The following is a 24,481-nucleotide window of genomic DNA, read 5'->3' on the forward strand; positions in this document are numbered from 1 at the left end:
TTCGGTCTCTGCACAGCTCCTGACAGGGTCCTGCAGCCAGGTGGGGGTCAGGCTCTGCTCCCAAGGGACAAGGGACAGGACAAGTTGCCCCAGGGGAGGTTTGGGTTGGATATTCTGAACAATTTCCTGCCCTGGAGGGTTGCCCAGGGCTGTGCCAGGCTGCCCAGGGCAGTGGTGGAGTCCCCACCCCTGGAGGGGTTTCCAAGCCGTGGAGATGTGGGGTGAGGGACACGGGGCAGTGGGGACCTGCCAGTGCTGGGGGAATGGTTGGACCTGATGATCATAAAGGTCTCTTCACCCCAAAACAATCCTATGATTCTACACTGTCAGAGCAAAGCCATTCCCCAGGGATCATGGGTGGAGGGTCAGGAGCAAGGCTGTGGTGGGAAGCTGTACTTTTGGCTGCTGTGGGGCTGCCACCCCACCACTGGAGTGATGGCAGAGGAGGGGGGTGCCCCTCTGCTTCAGGGGCACGCTGGGTGAGATGGGGCTGCAGAGCAGCTGCTCTTACACCAAAGCCTTCAGCCCTGCCATGGGACCTCCTGCCATGGACACAGCCACTGCCTCTGCTGGTTCTGAGCAGGGGTGTGCTTGTGAGGGGGAAACTGAGGCAGGGTCACTGCTGGGAAAGCCTGTTTTCTGCCTGTCTGACCTCAGTTACCCTCTGAAGAGTGCAAGAAACCCTGCCAAAACACACCCTGTCTCAGGCAGGTGAGCAGGCTGGAGTGCTGTGCTTGGCTTGCCTGACTCCTGCCCCCTCTCTCAGCCCAGATTTGGGGACTGGTGAGAGCCTACCCCCTCTCCCCCCCAGGTAGCAGCTTCCCTCCCTCCCGTGCTCGGATTTGGGAGATTGCAGAGAGTTGCTAAGCAACAGTGCCAGGCTGAAGGCAGGACCACTAATGCCATGTGACAGCACAGCCTTTTAAAGAAAAAAATAACCCAAAGAGGCAGACATTTGCTGGGAGCAGAGAGCTGAGCCCAGCTCTGAGCAGGGCACTGGCTTCTGAGGGAGCACAGCACCCACAGGAGCTGCCTGGGCGTGGGGTCTGGTGACTCTGCAAGCCAGAGCCACAGGAGTCCTTCTGCAAGACTCCACAGCCTGCATCTGACCTTGCCAAGCAACTTGCCAAAGGGCTTCTTTTCAGTTTGTTTTGGCTCAATGCTTGCTCTCAAAACCCTCTTGAAGCAGAGTGTAAGGACACAAGAAGATCTCCCCCCCACCGAGGCCAGGGAAGCCTCTGACACAGTCCATCTTTTCAGGGTTCAGTTGTTTGCCTTTTCTTTGGCTTTTTAAACAGAGTCCTCTGCCCTACAAGTACACAGCCCATGTGGAAACACAGGCAGGCAGGGAGGCACAGCTGGGCAGGGTCTCTTCCCCTGCACTGAAGTGATCCAGTGCTCTTCAACACAACTTTCCTTCTGGGTAAAGCTAAGGACACACTTAAATCTTCTACCCTCACAGCTTAAGAATTTCACTCTCAAACAGCCAAGTCAAACTGGCAACAACAGGAGTTTTCACAAAGGACACACACGACTCAGAATCAACACTGACAACACTCCTTTCTCCAGCTTGGACCTGTGTGGCACTCTGCAACAAGCTCTGGCTATCAGCAAGTGAAATGTAAAGACTCTTTTATGCTGTGGTAGCTGAAAACACCACTGTGCCATTTCCAGCAGCACCTGAATGGCTTTCTGAGCATCCAGCCAAGGACTGCATTCAAATCCCAAAGGCATCTACAGACTCTGAGCCAGTGGGGATCAATATTTTCTGGTCAATATTCCAGCAGTACATTCATTTCCAAGACATGCCACGTGCAGGGGTTCTGTGATTTATTAACCCATCAGGTTACCAGATTTGCACACACAGGGGAAAAAAAAAACAAATCTATGAGGGAAGCTTGTATGTGATTATCCCCCAGGGTGTTCCTGCAAGAAAATCCAATTTCTCTTTGTTCTAGCATTAGCCAATTCCTCGAGGGAGCAAAACAAAGTGACCACTGCATACCAATAAAGCCAAACCCAACTCCAAAAGCTAAAGCTGTTGTTTCACACCCAATTGTGGACCAGTAATAAGCAAGCAAAAGCAAAATTCCTAGAACTGCTGAACAGCACAACGACTAATTGCCTCCTGCTTAATGGCATTCAATCTCCATGTGCAAGTCAGCTCGTTCCCTTTCACTCCCTGGGTTTGGGTAAGCAGAATTTAAAAAAAAACAAACAACAAAACAATTTAGGTAATCTGATTGCACATCCTGGCTTACTGTAGTGGTCCTTTAGAATTTAATCAGACTTGGCATCTTGAAAAAACAGTGGAAAGAAGGGAAACTGAGCTTTAGAGTGTGATCAGTTGCAGGGGGATCCTCAGTAGAGTTGCACCAACAGCAACTATTACTGTTGTTATTATTTGAGCTACAGCAGCCTAGGAATCTATGTTCATGCACTAGATTCTTATATTTTCATTTAAAAAAACCAAAAAAGTCAATTAACATAGCAGTGGATTCATATGAGATGAAAATGCTGGGGTATAACCATGACCTTGTGCTTTCATTACAAGCTGGATTTAGGAATAAGGTTTTCTCCATAGAACTACCATAACCTCTTCCTAAGAGGCAGTTGCATGCAAGTGCTCTGAAGAATTCAGAAGTGCAGCACACCCTAAGCACACCTTGTCCTCTCCATACCACTCCAGAGAGTGGTTGCTCCCACTGCTCCAGCCTCCCAGAACAGCCTTAGGCCACTGCCAGCTCTCATCACTGGGAACCTGACCCCCAAATCCAGAATTAAGCACTCATTTCTCACTGACTCACTGGGAACTGTGCAAATACCTTCCAAGCGTTCAGGATTTGCCTTTTTTTGGAAAAGAAAGATGGTGGAGACAGGGATCAGAGTGGCAAGCTCTGACCATTTAAGGGGACCTGCTCCTTACCCCACAGCCTGGCTCCTTATCCTTCAGCTTGTGAGGCCACGGGCTGCCTGCAGCAGCCAAGGTGTTCTGGCTGCTCTGTGCCCTGTTATGAGGTGAGCTGCCAGGGACTGGAGCTTTTGCTGCCATCCCTCTTGCATCCCTCATCAAAGCTCAAGTCAATCCTCTTTGGCTTGCCTCGTGGGCACAGGGTGGATCCTTTACCTTCAGAAGCCTAGGAGCACAGACACACAGAAATGGCTCCACAGATGAAGTGTGTTTATCTCCTCCTTGTTTGAAGGTACCAAAGAAATAACCTGGGGCAAAGGCTACAGTTTACACGGGAGGTGATGCTGTGGCTCTTGTACAGCAACAGGCAGACAGCCCTGGATGTACAAGAAATGCACAAGCTGCTTTCTTGACAGATACAACCCCAGCACCCTCAAAATCCCTGTTCCAAGCCCATTTCACCTTGGCTTAAAGAAAACAAAATTCAAATTTCAGTTTCTCCACTGAGAAAAAAATCAGCATCTCCTGTTTAGCTGCTCGGGCCTCCTGCATGTCTGCACAGGAACTTCAGCCCCCGTTTTCCAGGCAGTTCTCCCCTGAGGAGGACTTGCAGGGCAGCTGCACACCTCTGAGGAGCCAGCAGTGCTCAGGTCTGTGCTGGGGAACTGCAACAGCTCCTCAGTTCTAGCTGGGGCTGCTGCATTGTGCAGACTGGGGCTGCTGCTGTGTACCTTGTCTCAGGCAGGGCTGTGAGAGCTGCACACGCAGCGTTTCACCAGTGAGCAACAGCCCAAGTCAGGAGCTTTATTCTGGTTAGGCATCTCCTACAAGACAGTCTTCTGAACACAGACCAGTCTTTCCTCCACAAGGATCATGCTCCTCAATGTTTTATACCCAAAGCTGCTATTCTTGGAAGAAAGGAGGTGTCTTAAAACAAGGCTGTTTTCACTGGATTTAAATAATCAAGGTTGTGAATCTCAAAAGAATCTCGCCCTGCTGCAGCACGTGGCCAGACACACACCCTTGCTCTGGTATAAACCAGTAGGGAACTGCTGTCAGAGCTCATCCAGCTTATTTTGCCTCTGCCCTGGTGTGCACCAGCAGAAGTCTCCACCCCTGAAGATGCTGGAAGCTCAGCTCGCCACAGGGTTTGGGGTCTGACTGACCCTTGTACAGGCAAGGCTTCATACTCCTGGGATGGTCTGTGCTGGAGGAGGTTACTGGTTAGATGAAATCGAGGTGAGCAGCAGACTGAGTCAGGGCTGCATTGGTACCTAAAAACCAAGGGACTGGGACAAACAGAGATGATTTCCCCAGTGTTCCCCCCTGTGTGCTGCTGGCCGGCTCCAAGCCGCAGCCCGGGTGCCCAGGGAAGGAAGAGCTGGGAGCAGGGGCAGAGGGACGAGGTGTGGGCAGTGGACACATGAAACCAGAAGCTTCAGCAGATGGAAGCATTTGAAATCTGTTTCTGAGCCACGACCCACTTCCTCCTGCACAGCAGCCAAGAGGCTGGCAGAGCCTGCACGGCCCCGAGCACCCCGAGGGTCGGATGGCAGCGGGAGAGGTGCCACAGCACCCACAGGAGCCTCCCCCCACCAGCTAGGAATGTCCTCTGCTGGGCATCAGCCAGGCAGGGCAGGCAGTCTGGCCTGAGCTGCAAACCCTCCTGGCACGGGGAGCACTGCCTGTCACTCCCTGTTTTCCCAGGTCTTCTTCCAGAGGGAGAGGGGGGCACAGACCAGGCTGCCGGATCGCCTGTGCTCACCTTCCCCAGCCTCACAGCCCCTCTCCCTCCCTCCCAGTGACATCCCCTGCCAGCCAACACCACAACACCCCAGTACCAAGCAGAAGCAGCTCCCAGCTGTCCTGACTGGAGAAGCTGAGAGCCCTGGACAAGGCAGTGAGGGCATGGCTGGGGCAGAAGGCACCAGGGGCAGCAGCACAGAGGTGCAGGGGGAGAGGCTATGCCGAGAGGTTGGGAGCAGCAGGAGAGCTGGGAGAGGTGCAGAGGTTGCTCTCGTTTGAAACCCCACAGTGATATCAAGTCATAAGGCCCAACAGCTGCTATTTTTTCTCCTCTTGCACTCTCCATCTTTTATATTCCAAAATAGTAATAATTATGAGTACAAAGAGAGCCATGGTTTCTGCCTGCAATTGAAGCAAGAGGGTGTTCACTGTGTAATAGCAGACATGAGTGAATAAAAAGGTCACGGGGTTTGTAATCAATAGGGACACTTCTTTCCTCTGTGAAACATAGCAGCTTTCAGTAGAATCATTTGGCTCCTACCCAGAACCTCTTGAACAGGAGCAAAGCTGCTCTGCTGGCCCAATTCCACTTGTTTTACACTCCCTCATCCTTCAGCAGTGCTAAGGTCATACGTACAAGGAGGATGCTCAGAGAGGCAACTGGATAGCTAAACGCAGAGCTGAGCCAACAGAGTATGACCAAAATGCATCAATAGATCAGCTAACAACAGCAGACCAAGTCTCTTCTCATATGGCTGTCCTCCAGAGATGTCAAAAGGTTTTATAGTGTATGTAGGGTCACTCTGTCACAACAGAGAGAAGAAAGCAGATGCTGAAGTGACTGGCCCAGGACTATGCAGTAGGTTATGCAGGGCTGGAACACTGTGCCTGCAACACACCACAGCAGGACAGGACTGCTGCACAGCCCCAGCACTGAAAGAAGCTCCACTGAAGAGAGCAGCTTTGCAGAGAAGTGAAGTATGAAAGAGAAAACAAGCATACAAGGTCCAGAAGGAAAGGAAGAAACATACAGGTAAAATTTAAGACCTGGGATTTCAGACGTGCTTTTATGGGAACCCAGCTGAAATTTCTGATTGAAACAAGCCTTAAGATCCAAGGCTGCTCTGTGTATGAGGTGCTGTCTAGTGACCATACATCAAAAGTGCTCTCAGTGTGGTAGGATTGAGCTACTCACCAGCATTCAGGTGACAGTCTTTGATCTGGAACTGCAGCTCATTTTCATTTGGAATATCTTTCCACGTTGCAAGGAAGACCTGGCGCTCTAGAAAGAAGAAACATGATCAGCACTCCCTGATCCTCAGAGGACCACAGCATTAACCCATTCACTGCAGAAGGCTGCAAGGCAGACACAACAGATCTTTTGGCCACGTTTTGTCCTGCTGTGGATAGATCCAGGATTTGCTCCTACAACCACCTCAGTCTCACTGTCAAAGCAGCAAAGATTTGATGGATTTTGCAACCCCAAAATCAGAGACAGTCTTTCCCATATGAGCTGTTTATAAATAAAGAACAGGTGGGATTTGACAAGAAGGAAGGAGATCTTCACATCTAGGATTACATTTGGGAAAGGTTTTTTTTTTCAGGCAACTTAATAACGGAATGTTTTGAGTTGGAAGGGACCCCAAAAGGCCATCTAGTCCAACCCAAACCATCCCAGTGATTCACCACCCTCATAGTGAAGAACTTAAGTTCTTTAGTGAAGAATCTCCCTGTCAATTCAAACAACAATTTAATAAAGGTGACCAGAAATGAATGAATCACAGTGGAAGTAGTATGGGGACAAATCCTAGACCCATTTGAGTGAATCAAATCCTCAAAAAAAACAAACCCCAAAAAAAACCCCAAACAACCCAAACCCAAAGCAAAACATATGCCTCAAATTAAACAGATCCACCTCCTGTCTGGCAGAGAGAATCAGAGCAGAGTACCTGGGTTCTGGCAGCTCCTGGAGCTGCAGGACAATGGGGAGAGGCTACCAAGCCAGATCAATTCAGGCTGCTGAGATGCAATGGCAGGAAAGTCACAGCCAAGCACATGGGAATCTCAGCCATGGGACAACTGCACCCAGCTGGGTGCTGCCAGCACAGTCTGGCTGGGGGAGGCTGAACACAGACCTAAAAGCACTCACCCATCTTCCCATCCTCTACAAAAAGCACGTTGAGAGGAATTAGGCAGCTGAAGTAGAAGACATCAATGTTGTTTTTCACAGCCACCTGTGACAGAAGAAACAGGGGGGTTAAAGCATCTCTGTCAGCTGGAAGTCCTAAAGGACCCCAAGATCGTGCACAGACTCACCACCCCCCTGTGCACCCTGGAGTCCCTCTCTGAGCAGAGGCCAGCTCTGAATGTGAGACCCCCTAGAGAGAGGTTTCTGTGTAGTTTCAGACGAGGCTCAGCCCCACCCCTCTGTGCTCACTCCATTTTCACTAAAAGCTGCCCTGTTTTCTCCAGTGAGTGTTCCACTGTGCTGCTTCAGAGCCAATGGCACTGCTGGGGTCTCAGCCAGCATCCTTGCTCTGCTCTTCTTCAGCCTCTCCCTCCCCTCCCTTCTTCCACCTCCAAAGTACATTCCTAGCTCCTGGCTGCACACAGCTACTATCACATGTCTGTCATATTGTACGTGAGCTTCTTCAGCTTCTTTGCCACCTCAGTCTTGTAATTCCCCAGCTCCAAATCCCTGTGTATGCTTTATTGTCATCCCCATTTCTCCTTCACCTCCTTGTTTAGTCCTGTCCCAGCCTGAAGGTCCCTTGTCTGCACCTTCCTTGCTGCCTCTCCCAAGTCTCCTGCTTTACCTTAGTGAAAGCAATACACGAGTGTGGATTCCTGGAAGAAGAAACCCTTGCTACAGAGCAACTGGGGGAAGGTAGGAAAAAGATTCCTTGACAAAAGACTTAATTCTCAGTGTTATTAAACTCCCCCAGCCAGGGATATGCACTGGATTGCCTTTCATCACACATGCTCACCACATTACTGACTGATCTCTGCTAGCACAGAGCACAACCTCACTTTCCGTCTTCCCCAGGCAGAGCAGGAGAAAACTGGAGGTCTGAGAAAGTGCACTATCATAAGGCAGCACAGAAAAAGGTAGCTCTGGGCTTTATTTCTATTCCTCTCATGCTCTCCTCACATCATCCCACGTAGTGATAGCCTGCCGGGGGGGCACAGTTCAGCAGAACCTGCCTGCCATTGCTTGCCATGAAGGAAACAGCCTGTAAGAGAGACCTAGAATTGAACCCTGAACTTCTGGAGCCGTTTGAGCTCCTTACTTCCTTTGAAAAATCCCAGAAGCAGTTCTCTAATTCATCACCCAGCTGAAACACAAACCAGAACATGCTAAATGGTGAGCCAAAGAAATAAATTTGCTGCTAGAAAAATTTACGCCAAGACAAAAATCCATTCATGTTAATAATTACATACATTAGTGTCCTGCTGAGAAAATCTATTGTTCCATGGCGGTAGGTTTAGAAAGACATCCCCAAACGTCAGTAAAAACAACTACAAATAGACAAGGGAGGGGAATAAACCAGAGAATTCAAACACAAGTCAGCTGCTTAAACATGAATGCAAGCCAGAGGATAAGTGGTAAGAGCTCGAGCTCCTGAATGAACTCCTCCAGCAACTGGGAAGGTCTCAGAAGTGCAAAGAACAGCAGAAAGGTAGATGGACAGTCCGTGGGGTTTCTACTTTCAGCCATCACTTATATTTAGCAGCTTATATTTAATTTCCACAGTGCAAATAAGCTTAAGAAGGGATTAGTTTAAAGCCCATGAAAACGACGTAAATGGTGGTGTGCAAGCTAGGAAAAAATAAAAAAGGCAATAAAAAAAAAGCACATAACCAGGGAGCTGTTATGTGCTTCCACTGCTGGCGTCACCCTCACAAGCTGGAGTGTCTGGCACTTCAGCTAGAGGCACCAAAGCCAGAGGGGTCAAAGTAGACTGGTGGGTAGACTTCAGTGATTCACCTCTGCTGGGGGAGGGACAGCAGCGTAGCCATTCCAGATGCTGTGACTGGATCTAAGTCCTGAAGATGAGCCAGAAGAGGGAAAATTGAGGCTAAAATGTCTGGGAAAACTCAACAGTGAGAATAATTAAGCACCACAAAAGTCTCCTGAGGAAAAGAGAAGCTCCAGTGCTTGGAGTATTTAAAATCAGCCTTGATGATGCTCTCAATAGGAGGAACTGTAGCAAAACAACAAAGCATAGCAGGGACTGCACTGCGTGGCCCAGGATCTTTGCTAACTGTGATTTAATGATTAATTGCCTTGCCTCAGAACAACAGAGATTACTTAGCTTTTGTAGCTAATTGCTGTTGCCATACAACAGCAGTTTCTTACAAGAGGGGCTGGGAAGCAGTGCCTTCTCTCCAGTCACAGTTCTAGAGGCACACTCCAAATTAATATGCTAACCCTGTCCCTGCAGTTATAAGAATGCTAAAAAAAGGTATCTGCTGACCTGCTTCTCAACTCGGCAGAAACACACTGAGTAAGCTGCTTTGGCTATCCTCTGGAGAGCTACCCAATTAAGATGCTCTGAAGTGCAATTTCTTCCCAGCAAAGACAAGCCAGCCCCACGCCAGCCCTCCTCCCAGGCTGCATTGCTGGGTTCAGGGATGATATCACGTGTCACCATGCAGCTACCTGTAGTGCTGCAGAAAGCAGCTGTGGAAAAGAACTTCTGCAAAGAGGAAAGGAAAAAGCAACAGTCTCCTGAAGCCCACAGCACTGGTAAGACTGGTAAGCTTTTCAAGAGTGATTTCCACCGTGCGACGCCACGGACCTCCCCCAAACAGCCAAGTGTGCACTGCTAGTGCTGCAGTCCCCAAAGCTGCACCATGAGGAGGCACCTGCAGATACCTGGATGGGGCATCTTCCACCAAGAAGAGGCCAAGAGGACCTGCCAGCTTGTGACAGCTTTCCAAGGTCATGCCTCAACCTTTGCACTGTCACATCAGGAGCACCCAATGCTGCCCGACAGGCTGCAAAGGCAGCTGCAGAGGGAGAGCAGCACCTCTGAGAAACTGAATAACAGCAGCTTGCCAAAAAAACCCAGTGCTCCTCAGGTGGGAACAGCAGCCTGAGACAATCAGTGACATCTAAAGCCATACCAGTAGCTGAGAAGTCTCTGCAGGTTTCACATGCTTGGAAGGAACCTCTGCTGGCATTCAGTAAATCCTCCAGTCCAGACTAACTTTGCCAGTGGCTCTGCGGCTTTAACCTCTGACCTGGACACCAACTAGTAAATCCTTCACTTTCAGCCATTTGAGAGTTGAAACAGAAGCATTTGAAATGAAAACGGCTTTCCAGATAGGATCTTTTTGAAAGGGAGACAAAAAGATCTTATTTCCTTGTGAATTTAGTCAAGCAGACTACAAAGCATCTCAGGGATAAAAGTCAAGAGGTGCCAGATTTTAACACGAACCTTCACTGCTCAAAAGGTGTGAGTCTAGTGAGAACTGGCACAGGGTTCCCCCTCACTTATGTCTTGTTCATGGTCTGACTAGAGGAAGAAGCACCTCCAGAAATAACCCCTGGAACATATTTCTCACTTTCTGTTGTCATTTCTTGCAGTGCAACCTTCTGACAGGCAGCACGTGGTGTGTTGGGGGGCAGAGACCACCAGAGAATGATGCTAAGGTATCTCCTTCAATAGTGGAGGTTTCTCATGCTTCAAATCTCAGACTTGAGCATAAGAACTGACTTTCAAAGGCAAGTCTGAAAGCAACACAGATGCTTTCCATCAGCAGCAAGTACACAACATACCCACTTGGAATCCCATTAGCACTTACACTAAATTAAGGATTTCCACCAAGCTGGGTTTTGCTTTGGAGCCTGGGAACAGCCAAACTGTTAAGGCAAGAAGAACTCTCCTCCACAGAGCCTTTTTTACCTCCACCAGCACAAGGCCATGGTTTATTCTGTGGCAGTCTGTTGCTCTGGCTGGCAGGTGCCCCCAGGGAGTGCTTGCTACCTCACTTCATTGCCTTTGACAGGTAGGCTTCTTGGGACCCTTTGTGTGCTTGACAGCCCGTGCTGTACCTGCAGGCAGGAGCCTCCAGCCTGGCAGTGGTGCTGGGCAGGGGCAGCCAGGGAGGCTGGGTGCTGTGCCCTGGCTGTGGCTGTCACTGCTGGGCACTCAGTGTGCCAGCAGGCTGGGAACAGTGAGTTCCCACAAGGGTCACACTCTCACGCCTGCCTGCCCTGGAAGCTCAGAATGTACATTTGATCAAATGTTCTGTACCATGTGGCAGACCTGCCCTTAAACAGCAAGCCAACAGCTTTCCACAGCTGAGCAAGGAGCTGGCTGCAGATGCCAAGCTGTGATCTGAGTTCTTAACTCAGGGAGCTCCCAGGAGGCTTCTCCTCTTTGCTGGAACAATACCCTGTCTAGTAAAGGCTGTTAAAAAAATAACCTAGGCAACAAATCCAAGAAAACACCTTCCACATCTAGCTCCCCAAGGCTGTTCCGTGGTGGTTGGTCCAGTAATTTTGACACAGCTCACACAGAGGCAGATACTGTGCCATTTATCAAGCAGGTTCTGAAAGGAGAACATCTGCTGGCTGGACTTGCTGCTCACACCAACTCTCAGCCTTGTTTTTACAGAGAAATGAATGTGTGAAATCTGTTTCCAAGTACCTGCATTTGTGACCCAAGACACATTAACACTTCTGATGAATGAGATCTCCAGCAGTTCTGCACTGCAAGCAGGACACAGAAGAGTGGAGGAGCACAGGTGAGGAGCTACAGCAGAACTGAGTGGGGAAGGGTAAGATCCACTGCATCAGCAAGACCAACCTCTTCTGAGTGAAGAGGCTGCACCTTCATCTGCCTTTGTAGAAATGTTTTCCCAAACTCACTGGAAGAAACAAAAATACTCTGCACCTCACTCTGCTCAGCAGCAAGGGAGAGGTTTGTGTTTCCAAGTGTCACTTTTCAGGCAGAAATGCAGCTGGGAGATCCTTCCCTTTCAATACTCACTAGATCATTTTACAGGTATTTTTGAAAACTGCTGCTATTCCTTCTTTTAGATGCCTGCTCAGTAGCTGCAACAACCAGCCCTGGCAGCTGACAGCAGGTAACACTGGGGAATGCAGCACACTGATGGCCAGTTTGGAATGTGGGTCCTGAGAGAACAGCAAAGCTTTGGGCTCAGGGAGAAGCCCTACTGCTTGTTTTGGATTGTAGCATCCCCTCCAAGGGGTCATGACCTCACAGAAGAGATTATCATATTTGTGCCATGGCAGGCCAGGCCTGAGCTCCAAAAATCCCAGAGTGGGCTGGCTCCACTTCACCCATTTCCAGGGCTAGGGGAACAACTCTCTTGTACCCAAATAAACAACTTGGGTATTCTGATTTCACAGCACTTGAAAGGCTGTTTATTAGGAACAGTGGTTCTCTCTGGCACAGGAAGGCTCTCATCCCAGGCATTTTCTTATTCCAAATGTTCCTTGAAGTATCTGGGAAGAGTTAATATTACTCACCAATGCAAATCCCTATTTCAGAAACCATTTTCCTCTTTGAGAGCTCAAGGTCTCACACACGTGGTGGCAAAGACACATCATCCACCCCATCCCTTCCACTAGATATGATCCCAGCAGGCTACATGTCAACAAAAGTTAGCAATGCACAAATAACTAAATCAGATTTTCTTTAGTAGCAGGCATACTCCAAAGGCCTTTGAGAGCAGCTTTTTAACCTTTAAGAAGTAAAAAAGGAGAACCAGAGAGCAGGGACTGAAGTCTGTTCAGCCCTGCAGTGCTGTGTCCAGTCTGACTTTGCCTTTATCCTTCAAATAAATCACTGCTTGGCTGCAGGTTGAATCTGAGTCAGCAGGTCAAGAAAATTGTCACTACTGCTTTGGGATGGGAAGGAGAAGCCTGGTACTCAGTATCACAAGATGCAAAGTGACTGGCAAACAGAAGACTCTTCAGTTACAGTTTACCTACATAAGCCTCTGAAAATATTTCAGTTTTCCCCATCTTCTTGTAAAAATGGCTTTTTTTGTTAACTTGTCAAATATTTCAGTTTCTCTCCATGACTGCAAATGTTAAGATTAAACCAGCTGTATTGGGTGAAAGATTAGGAACAGTAATAAAAATAACCTGAGAAGACTTGAATTCATTACTTCTGGAATAGTTGCCTAAGGAATGTACAACCAGTCTTTGAAGTTTCTAATTAAGATGACAAAAAGTTGACAGTTATCCATTTGGTTACTTCAGGACTTATTCTTCTTGTTACTAAACCAAAAGAACCCCACCAGAACAGGAGATGAAGAGAAGGTCCTCAGGTTCAAACCAGCCCTGCATCTACTTCAACATTCCCCAGCTCAGAAAAAAAACCCACATTAAGCAAATTCAACTTGATGAGTGTTTTGGCTCTTCAATGAATACATGAATATTTGTATTCTCTACTCCTATATTATGCTATAAATTGTTCCCTAAGTAGGTCACCAAAACGATTTCTGAATGTTTCAAGACAATCTCTACATGATCTCACACGACAGAACGGGAGCCTTGGCTGTCAGGGCAATGACAGATCTCCATCAAACCCACTGCTGTCAAAAAAGTAAGGGGAGTGCTCTTTTTAACTTGGCATCTGCTATCATGATTCAACTCTGTGCAGAGAGATATACTATTACTCCATATGGCAGCTTCCCCAATTGTGAAAGGGCAGCCAACTTCTATGGCAATGAGAGAGCTAGCAAATTAGCAACGAAGTCTGGCACTAATGAATGCTCTGCTGTCTCAATAGAAGGTAGCTGGAGGTTTCCTCACATGTTTGCTCCTTGCTTTGTTCTAGCAGAAGATGCTACAAGAAACAAACCATGTTCTGATTCCTTTAGAGACTTAATGACCTCAATACTTCCTTCCTGATCAAAGGAAGCAGCAACTTGAGGATGCCTCACTGAGAGGGTCCCCAGTGTTATGGAGGCAGATCAGGGCTGTCACCTCCCAGAGACTTCCAAATTTCCTTCAGAGCAGAAGGTAGATTTTACCACAGCTGACCCCAACACAGTGATGCAAGTGATCCTCATGACCTGGACACAAAGGGAATCCAGCTTTTCCACAGGCTGGAAGGGCCCTCTGTGGAAGACAAGCACATGTAATCCATTCACTGTCCAGATGCTCCCCCGTCGCATGACTGAGCTCAGAGCTGGAGTGTAGGACTGCTCCTTTGAGTGTCACAGCAGCTATTTTGAGCTGTTTGCCCAAAGACTCATCAATAAGTCATAAGCCCCAGAATGGAAGTCAAAAAGAAGGAAAAAAAACCAGTTGCTCAGGCAGAATAAATAGTAACTCACATTGCATACTCTTAATCTAAAAAGAGAATGAGCTGCTTCAGAATATTCTCCCCTATGGGCTGCTACACCCCAGGAACCCAACCTAGTTCCATCTCTTGCAGACTTGAGGCAAGTGAGACGTGCTGCAGTGCAAGTTAACCACATCTTTGGGACCCTGGGGAAATCATCCTGAAGGACCCAGCAACACAGTGCAGGGGCAGGAGTCACTTGCTGAGCTCCACGTGGCAGCAGTGTGGAAGAGCTGCCCTCCAGGGAGAACCCTGCCTGAGGAGGACTTGGAGACCAATGCCCCTGAGGCACACCAGGAATGATGGAGACACTCTCTGGTCCAAAGCAGAGAAGAACACCTCCCCGGACCTGTTGTGCCTTCAGCCCCTGAGCCCAACCTGAGCAGAGGTCTCTCTAGGGAAGGCTGTCCCCAGCACACTGAATGAAACGTCAGCTGCTCACATTTCTCCTCTGTCTCTCCTGAACACCTCTTGTTTGCTCTGGATTAAGCTACGTGGGGCAGGGACGTGCCAATGTCTTTGTAAAGCACCCTGGAAGTCAAAAGCACCAGACAAATACCAATCACTCAGCAGTCGCCACCTTTCCTGCAATTCTTTTAATTGGCTCAGTTCTTGCTGGCAGCACTCGCTGCCTCTGCTCCACCACAGGCATGGACTTCCCCTGCCCAGGCCAGCTCCAGCTCATAAATCCAGCCAAACCTCATGCCCAGTTTACAGAAGAGTGTTCCTGGAGCAGAGGCCTTAATCTACACAGATGCAAGCAGGGGGGGATAGAGGTGTTTGAAAAGTCACAAAATTCAAGTATTCTCTGCTTCAGTCCTTCTGGGAGAGACTAGGACAAGGAACAGGGGGAAGTTTCCACCAGACACATGGCCCAGATCCACGAGGTTACCCTACACATGTGGAGTCTGACCATGCTGTGGTGTGTCAAATAAACTGGGCTGAGCACCAGCTGATCTCCCTCCTGTCCAGAACAAGGCAATCCTTACCTGGAGGTTGTTCAGAGGCTCCATTTTCATGACTGGTCCCAAAGTGTTGAGGGGCAGGGAGACATCAATACTTTGGTTTGGCATCAGAGGAGTGTGAATGGCCAGCGGGGTGCTCGGGATGACTCCGAAGCTGGGCAAGAGGCAAGCAGAGGTGAGGAGAGCAGCACAGCACTGCCCAACACTTGGTGCCCATCTGCCCAGCCCGAGCTGGCTCCCCTTCCCATCGCTCCCCAGCTGCTGGTGCTCCTCCAGGGGAGGAATGCAGCTCAAAGCAGCAGATGCCCACAGCAGAACAAGGTCTGGGGAACTCAGTGAGGTCAGTCTCACAACGTGCACCACCCTGCCCAGGGGACCAGCATCTGGGAACTCTTCTCACCCAGAGGGTGCTGGTCTGTGCACCGAGCAGCAGCCTGCCCAGCAAGGAGCAGGACCTGGACCTGTGCCCCTTGGCTCTCTCTGACAGAGCTGCAGAGCACTGCAAGTAGAGTGTAGCACACTCTGCATAGCTCTTATATCATCAGGAGCTACAGAGGAAGGACCTGGAGCCAGCACAGAACAAACAGATAGGCAAGGAGGAGTACATGGTTTGTAACAGAGCTCTGCAGAACAAATGAATCAACACAGGCAGCTGTCTGGCCCTGAATGTCAGCATCTGGCTCTGCTGCTTGGTCTGAGGCTCCTCCAGCTGGGGACATATTCCACCAGAGCACTTGCCCATTCAGTCTAAGAGGTATTTCATTCCACAGGCACCCCTACTTAGTGTGGAGAAGAAAGAGGAATAGCAGCTAACATTTCATATAACACCTCTGTGCTAGGTACCAGCTTCTTTTCCAGACCAGATGGAAGTGCAGCTGCACAAGATAGTTTTGGTGTCCACTTGTGACTGTGTTTTTCGTTAGCAAAAATCACATTAGCTCAGAGGTGACAGACAGGAACAAAGATACATAGGTGTGGATTTTTATCTTATGCACAAAAACTGTCTCTGCACAGAGTCAGCTGGAAGTGCATTGGGTCTGTCACTCCTTCAGAAACCAGGAGATGCCCCATTCTTTGTTCTCAGCTCTAGGGAGCTCAAATATATTCTCAGCAAGGGCCTAGCCATGTGATTTGCCTTCTGTAGCCATTTCACTTTGGGGGACATAAGTCCTTGTGCCTTCCCTAACACTCAGAGGAAAATCAAAACTGCATTTTGCTAGGAGTGGCTGTGATCTTCCAGCACAATAGAGCTCTGCCTTGCCTTTTTTTTTTTTAATGATTTATCCCAAGCTTGCAGTGAATGCAATTAGTAGTAGGAGCAGCAAGGGGAGAGCAACATACACTGCCCAATCCAAACCCTAATATTTACATCTAAAGAGCCAGCCCACTGCAGCTCTTTCCAATGCACCAGCCTCAGTGGGAAGAGGTGACAGGAGAACAGTATTTGTAGAAGAGTAAACAGTAGTAGTTGTATATGGAGTGTGTGCTGATATGCTGCAAAAGGAGAAACTGCTGCTGTACTGTACAGCATTTAAACTTTTTACATCCTTGAGAAGTACCACGTAGGTGTGGCTAGAACACAGATTGATGTATGGGGAAAAAAATCACAAGCAAAACAGGTTTTTTTTCAGGCCAATTTGCATAAAACATGTGCATGAAACATTTGCATCTAGCAGCTTAGCGAAACTCTGCAGAAAACACAGCAACCCAGAGAGAACATTTACTGAGACTTACTTAGCATAATGGCTTTTGTAAGTAAATATTATTCGTCCCAAGAAATCCTCAAATTTGCAAGGCTAGCAGTGATATTAAAGAGATGGTTTCAGTGAATCTTTAGTACAGAGAACCCTGTACCAGTGAAGGGATTTTAAGAAACACAGGAAATGTTTCAGCTCCAAGATATTCTTTACAGTCCTGATGAGAACTGTCCTGGTCCTTGCTCAAGATAACATAGAGCAAACCACACAAGGAGCTCTCTGAGAAGGGTGTTTGCAGGAGAACACTGGCTGTGCTGCCAGGTCACATCTTTTGGCTGAGATGGGTTTCTGAGAACAATCTGTATGCTCCGAACATCCAAGAGGCTGCTCTGTCTGACAAAACTGTTCTGCAGCCAATTACAGGGGAAACATGTGCCACAGGCTCTTAACTTGCAACTTCTTCATTGACAAACAGCTTTACTAATGAGACCCACACTTCCAGGCAGCCCGAGGGGCAGCACAGCAATTAAGTCAGGAGGTAGAGGCATTACAGACCCATTCCTGTGCAGCTCAAATGCTTGCCCCTTTATGCTGTTGCTTACCTCAGGGCACTTACTGGCCATAAAACCACTAACCTGCCTAACAACTCATGAGGCTGCCTGAAAACTCTGCAGAGATTAACTGGGGCAGATGCTGTTGCAGAGCTAGGAGAACAACAGGACTGTCTGCTGCCTGTTTCCTGCAGATTTGTCAGTCTGTACTTTCAGTCCTTTCACACAGCTGTGGTGTGATGTTCAGGCTGTATCATCCAGCTGTTTCCATGACTGCATTATATCCCTACACAAAAGTTCTGCCTATACCCAGCAGTGCAGACAAACTCCTTTCATAGGAGCAGGCAATTTTTTAAATGTAGTGCACAAAAGTGTCTCCATTTCTTACCTGTTCTTATTGAACTGAATGGCAAAGTCAGTCATGTGCTGCAAAGCCTTGTTGGTAAAGTTCATCTCCATGTAGATGTGCCCCTGCCTGTGACTGAATGTGCCTGAGATCTCCAATCCTTTAGCCTTCACTGCAGGCAACCAAACCTTGAACACAAGAGATGTCACTCAGCATGAGAAGGCTGGCCTGAAGGTAACAAACAGGTATTGTTTTCCAAACCACAGGGAGGACCTGAGTTCAGAAATCCAGCTCCCTTGGCACATTATGTCCACAAACACTAAAGAAACACATCAGGGAAAAGACCAAGCTCACCAATGAGGAATGAGCTTGCTGCTCCTCACCTGTCTTTGTTCCCAGCACCCACAGAGAACTCATATTGCAGCATTAGTGTGCACAAGAAACAGTGAGAGCCTGTGTCCAGCACACTGCTGTGAGGCTTACCAAGTCTGCTGAGGGACAGGCTCCTCCCAGGACTTGCTGGGCTATCAGAGGTGGGACAATACTAAAATCAGAACCAAACAAACCCACAGGGCTGATGCCATCAGCTTGTTGGGGTCCTGGAGTCCCAAATCCCCTTTGTATGAAAACCTAGACTCAAATGTGAGTGCTGCAGAATGAAGTGTTCCTCAGTCCAAAATGACTGGGTTGTTTTGTACTGGGTCTTAGATATGGTGTTACACTCCCAAGCAGCTAAGGACCTTCTGGCATGCTCTGCAGTATGCTGAGATCCCAGATTTCAGAGGATGAATTAAGTTTATTCATCCATTGACTGCTTAGTAAGAGTGCTGATTCTGTTTCTTTTCTTCCAGGCATGAAAGGCTGACCCTGAGCTCTCTGTGGCTGCTCCACAGCCTGTTACCAGACCCGTGTTGTGCCCCTCATGAAGCCTCCAGACTCAACAAGCTTCAGCCAGGGCAGCTGTGATCTCTGCCACTAACAGAGCATTTATCTGCATTACACTGCAGCATGCTCATCCCAGTCACCTCACTGGAGCTCCACTGGCACGTTGGATTCCTCCAGATAAAAGAATCTTCTCTGAAAGTTGTAGTAAATCCTACCCTGTCCTCAGTTTCCCAGGGAAAGTTGCTAAGAAGTAGGTCTCCAGGAAAGCTGCTCTGACAAAATTAAAACTTTTGTGTCTTACATAAGCCATTCTTTAGAGCATTGTTCCAGGCAAAATGAGGGAACTGCTTTAAAAAATAGAACTCTGTAAGTAACAACTAGCACAGTCTCCAACACACTGCCTGGGAAAAGCCCAGGGCATCCCTAATGGGACTCAGTTGAACTAAGGAGCCCAAATAACACCAGAGACCCACAGTAAAGGAGAGAAGTGAACAGTCTTGGACTTCTTGTAGCCTAAGGTAAGGGGACACACTGAGGATGTTCTTTTTGCTTACGTACAGACTTTGGAGCCACATATCCTCCAGGAGCCATGCCTATACCAGACGAGAGCTCGAAGAGATCATTGAGTCCACTGCTCACCACTGCAGGGGTGGGTGAAGGGGCAAAGGTGGCTGGCACAGAGGAGGGAATGTAGGTCTGCCCCACCTGGAGGGGTTAGAAAGAACAAGCACTGATTAACATCACATAGGAAGAGCACTACTTAGGAGAGAAAGCATGAACTCAGGCAATATCCTAAATATTTTACAGCCGTTTGCAGCTTCCCCACTGAATTATCAATAGTGCTAAATAATGCATTTGAATTCCAAAGCTCTTGGCAACTAATCCCTACACTCGGCTGTCACCTCACTATGCAATAGCTTTCACATCATTTTTTATAGCTCCAGTTGTCTACTCCCACTGTAGAGGAATCTTCTCCATCTCTCCTTCTCATAAAAACAATATGCTTTGCAGATCTAGCCTACATAAACCCAGGGAAAAGAAAAAAAGCTTCAAATCTTCCCTCAACTATGACAGTCTCCAGGAATCTGCAAGATTTTGCATATCCAGAGGCAGCAAGGGAGTCATGACCATGTTGTGCACTCCCACCCAAAGCCAGAGCTCTGCATTCCCAGTGCTGTGGTCCAAAAAGTTCATTATGTGAAGCAGAACTAGTAGCCTGCCTGAGGACAACCCTTCTGCAAGAAGGACAATCCTTCCCTCTGGGGACTTAAATGAGGGCAGCAAACTTGGAATATTAACCTTTAGGTGCCCAGCTCCAGGTGGGACAGTCACACTCAAGTTAGACTCCCAGGTTCTCTTCTTTACTGTGACCAAGAAGAATTATGTGCTTGAGAGTAGGATTCACCAGTCAGCAGCCCAGGAGCAGGCAGAGTGACTAAGGCAGGCAGTGGGAAGCACTGATGTCAGGTCTAGGTCTGGTCTCACTGCTCTGTGTTCAGGAACTCACCTAAGATGTGGGGTTCCAGCTGACCCTTTGGACAGGGAGGACTGAGGGTTTTTACAGAGCTGCTTGGTGGGTTTATGTTGGCACAGGAAGGCAAAGACCTGGCTTTGGAGGTGTGATCTCTGCAGAGAAAGTATCTCCCACATCCTGGTGTGTACTGCCTGGGGGCTACAGGTATACTGTACCTCTGGCTCTCCTCTGCCCTCACGCTGAAGTTAGAAAGGAATGCAGGATTCACAGGGAAAGAAGGAGAGACAATGACTGCAGCCATAACAGGGTCTCTGAGGAGCCCCTGTTCCAGAACAGAGTATGCTTTCCTCACTGAATTCCTGCCTACACAGCCCTGGGAGGAGGGACTGGAACTTTCTCCAGGAGACTGCTTTTGGCTGTGGGTTGGAGGCACTCTGGTCCACTGCATCTCCAAGTCATCTTGCCTCCTTTTCCCATGCTTTCCTGGAGGAAGCTGGTGTGTGTTTGAACCCAAGGGTGCTCTGGAAGCAGTGTGAAAGCCTCTCCTGTCCTGACAAGCACTGCAGGGACACCCACAAAGCACAGGCACAGAGAAGGAGGCCCGTGGCAAGCAGAGTTCAGCACTGACCACACGCAGCAGGAAAGCTCAGAGCACCTGATCCTGACGCCCAGGAAAAGTCTTTTGTGGCACTTGGGGAGGAGAAAAGCACTGAGTTCAGACAAGCCCGTGGTGACACTGGGTTAGGGTTACAACAGAACAGGCTTTGTGAGTAGACAGGTGAGTATCCTTGGTCTTTCAGCTGCCAAAGCAGTTGCACAAGGACTGGGGTACTGCCAGTGTTAACGCTGGTGCTCTAAACTAGAAGCTCTGAGAAAGAAGAGCTAAGCAGATAGAGTCCACAGCTCTGGCTGCTCTTAGGAAAGCCCAGGGGATAGCTGAACTCAAAGCAACACAGCTATGGAGCCCTGTGTTTCACTTGTGCTCGTCCACTTTCAAACACCCTGAGGAATTCAAAGCGTCTCCCAGCACATACTAGGTGAGCTTGTATTTAAACACCCTGAGCTTTGAGCAGCTTTTTAAATCAGGGAAAAAAATGGAATGGCACTTACTGCCGGGCTTCCTCCAATGCCCCCGCCAAGGTCACTGCCAAGCTGAAAGAGAGAAGGAGAGAGAGGAGAGAAAGACCCAGTTCATTTCAGCCCAGCGTCGGGCGGCCGAGCGCGCTGCTGCCAGCACAGACAGAAACCTGAGGGTGGCAAAGCACAGGCAACAGAGGGGCTCCCGAGCTGCTCTGTCAGCAGGGCCACTTGGAGAGCTGCCACACACCCCCCTACTGTGGACAGGGGCGTTTTGCAGGTTAATAAGGACAAAAACTCACCCCCCTTTACGCCTGTCACCTGCACCAAAAGCTCTGCAATTCTCCACGTTTCACGCCTCAGTGCTTTCCCCTCAACCCCCCACGCTGGCTGCCAGCATTCCTGGGCAGCTCCACAAAACCCAGTGGGGTAACTGTGAAATGGAGCAAAAATAAATCTGACAGGAAGCTCACTTCCTGAAAGCTTTTGTTTTCTAGGGACAGATAGGAGGCAAACACAATGCACCTTGGCTACGCTCCTCTGCCCTGCGGCTCTTCAGTAACAAGGAAGAGAGAGAATGGGATACACAGCAGCACAGGGGGGTGGGCTTTGTCTTCCCTTTGGAGATGCTTCCCCCTCCCTTAGACAGGAAAAAAACCCAGCTTCATGATCTAATGTGCCACTCAATCAGCGAGGAGACCTTACAGTGCACCAGGATATTTCAGTAACAATCCCTGCCAAGCTACAGTTTGAAGTGACTGAAACAGCCGCCGTGTGCCACCCACAGAACCCCCCCTAAACACCAAACCCTCTCTGAAACCCTCCTGCCAAACCACCCCGTAGCCCCCCTAGAAGCTGTCCCACCATGAACTCTCTTTACAAAGCATCCAGACCACTTTCTTGGGGACAAAGCCCATCTTTTAAACAGTCACACTGTTCTACACTCGAGAGAATTCAGTGATCAGGACAGACTCCAAAGCTGACTACATGCCCTGTCTGAGAGTACAACATCACTCCTGTGAATATTTATAAAGCACTCACAAGATGACTGATAGCCAGGAGGGAACAGGCACAGATTTGCAACGGATATTCACTACAGAGACATCTCCAAGGCTTATTTGTGTCCTAGGCTTTTGTTCAGAAGACCACAGCAGGTTTTTTGCCTAGTGCAGGGACGTTTTTTTTGTCACATTCAGACAGGGATCATGCCCAGACGACATGCAGGGAGGATAAAGGAAGGTTTTCTTCCCCCCTGGGGGCACAAGGCTGGACTGGCAGACAGAACAGCACAGCTCGACTTCTAGATGGCTTTGCTCTTCCATTTCATTAGGGTTTGGGGAGTCAGTTTGCTTTAGAAAAAGCATTTGACAAACTAGGTCAACAAAGGCTCTAGGTATGTTGTTCAAATATACACTGATTCGTTAAGATACTGAAAAAAAATGCACCAAATGGCTAAAGCAGAGGGTTCTGGGAGTGCCTGTGCTTAGAGCTAAAAAGGCTCCAACCTTTTCCCTCTGCACAAAAGACTTGGAAGTTCAACTTTTTTTCTGGTCTCCACTAGCCTGTTCCCTGAGAGACCTCACAGCAAAGGTATTTTATGCTGGCTGAGCCATGCCATAAAGCTCCATACTCCTCAGAGCACAGATAAAAAAGGATAAAACGCCTTGAGAACAGCAGCAAAGTTGCAAGAGAGTGATTTACTAGACTCTAACGAGCCTCAAAAGAAGCCCTGTAGAATTGGACAAATCCCTGTGTTATTCTAGACCCCCTCCTATCCCTTGGGATCTCTCCTTCCCCTGGTCCCCACAGAAGCCACCTGATGCACCATTAGCTGATCCATCAGTAGGTGTCAGAGAAGCACAGATCACACACAATGTGCCTTTTGTTGAGAAGCCTTAAGAGCTTTTTTTTCCCCTGTGATACTCAGTTCATCCCTACTGGAGGTAATAGCAGAAATTTCTAGGACATGCCTCATCTTCTGTAAGAGCCACCTCTTCATACAGCAACCCATTCTCTTGCTGTCCACAGCAGTACCCTGTGCAAGTCCAGTTTTTCTCATCTTATTGAAGAGATAAGAGATGAAAGTGAGTGATTCCCAGGTCCAAAGAAGGATCAGCCACTAGACCAAAGGAAGCCAGCCAGAAAATGCAAATCCAATTAATACAGAGCTTATACAAGAGGGCTCAATGCACTGTCAGGCCTCCCCCCCTGAAACAGCCTGGCAGAGCTGAGTTTTGCTCTACAGACTGCTCTTTAAGCCAAGCCATGTTTCAGATGAATCTATCAGATCATTTACATCTTGTTAGGCTCACTGAGGAGTAATAAATGCAACTATTACACCTCATCCCTATTCATAGTCTTGAACACAGAGGAACTTCACACGTTTCACTGACAGGCAGTGAAGTCCAGAGGAAAAGAACCCAGTTCATTTCCAGAGATCACTGTATGCATGGAGGATTTCTGGTACTGTTGTCTGAAGCAGGAGAAAGAGTACTTTATCAAGCAGCAAGCATTTTACAAAGGGCATTATGGAAATGACTGAATAATTCTGCATAATCAAGCCAGATGTTAAACTGTTCTCCCATTTCCTACTACACTCATGGTAAGAAGCTGCAGGCTAGGAATTCAGCCTCTAAGAAACCCAGACACTGGTGTGTGCATGCACTCACTCTGAAGGAGGGAAGGAATGATATATTGGGGTTCCTCAAGCTATCTTCAAGTCCTTCATTCTCCCTAGCTGTCAGGCCTTGGGGGAAAAGCAGAATTTGGATTTATTTTTAAGGCTCCAGCTCTCACCCCCTACAAAGCAGGGAAAAAACACCTGCTCAGAAAACTTCCCATGAGCACCCCTACATTTTGAGATTGCACCCAACATCTCTGCTTTGTGGTAGAAAACATCTCTTTTCAATGCCAGGAAGCTCTGACCTGCTCCTCCTGAAGCCCTGCTTCACTCATGGGAGGGGTCTGCACAGAGCAGCCTGCCACTCTCTTGGCTCCTAGGCTTGGGACCAAATGCTGCAGACGTGTGCTCCAAAGCTGCAGAGCAAGCTCCAAGGAGCTGGCAGCCTCCCCACGTCCCTGCAGGCAGAGTTGGCTCTACCTATAAAGTGAAACCAGAAGTGACAACGTACCTACTTTAACAGGAATGAGAGGAGGGAAGGTTTGTAAAGCACTAAGCTGTACCAAGCACCCTACCCACTGCAGCATCAGAGAATTCCCTTTCTTTTCCCTTGCCTGTCACCCTCCCAAAGCACCAATGCTTCCCCATTCAGAAACCACAGGTCTGGTTTGCCCAATCCTCCTGCAAGATGCTGAAGCCCTAACTTCATTCCAAACTCAAAATGATGGAAGAGACAGTGATGTGTGAGAGGCTCAGAGGAAGACAGAGGGAACAGGAACCAATTACCCACGGAGTGTCCTCTCCCATCTGGAGAGTCAGGCAGAGTGCAGAAGGAAGAAGCAGGCATTAGTCAGTCATGAAATGAAATGCTGCTGAA

At 48.6% G+C, this 24,481-nt stretch overlaps 1 protein-coding gene across 3 annotated transcripts in view; it reads right to left on the reverse strand.

The window, feature by feature from the left end:
- Nucleotides 1–24,481, reverse strand: part of LOC103780909 (AP-2 complex subunit beta) — a 73,869-nt gene that overhangs the window by 3,762 nt on the left and 45,626 nt on the right. The window contains exons 15-20 of one of the 3 annotated variants that reach the window (XM_008948608.1): nt 21,018–21,059; nt 18,992–19,138; nt 17,591–17,736; nt 14,979–15,108; nt 6,807–6,891; nt 5,853–5,939 (exon numbers count right to left, since the gene is read on the reverse strand). In XM_008948608.1, the coding sequence (XP_008946856.1) occupies nt 5,853–5,939; nt 6,807–6,891; nt 14,979–15,108; nt 17,591–17,736; nt 18,992–19,138; nt 21,018–21,059 (637 nt within the window). The remainder of the gene's footprint in view (nt 1–5,852; nt 5,940–6,806; nt 6,892–14,978; nt 15,109–17,590; nt 17,737–18,991; nt 19,139–21,017; nt 21,060–24,481) is intronic. The other 2 variants (XM_008948611.1, XM_008948609.1) reach the window with 2 other exon arrangements.

This window comes from Merops nubicus, unplaced genomic scaffold, assembly GCF_000691845.1.
Source record: "Merops nubicus isolate BGI_N331 unplaced genomic scaffold, ASM69184v1 scaffold11741, whole genome shotgun sequence".
NCBI classification, from domain to species: Eukaryota; Metazoa; Chordata; class Aves; order Coraciiformes; family Meropidae; genus Merops; species Merops nubicus.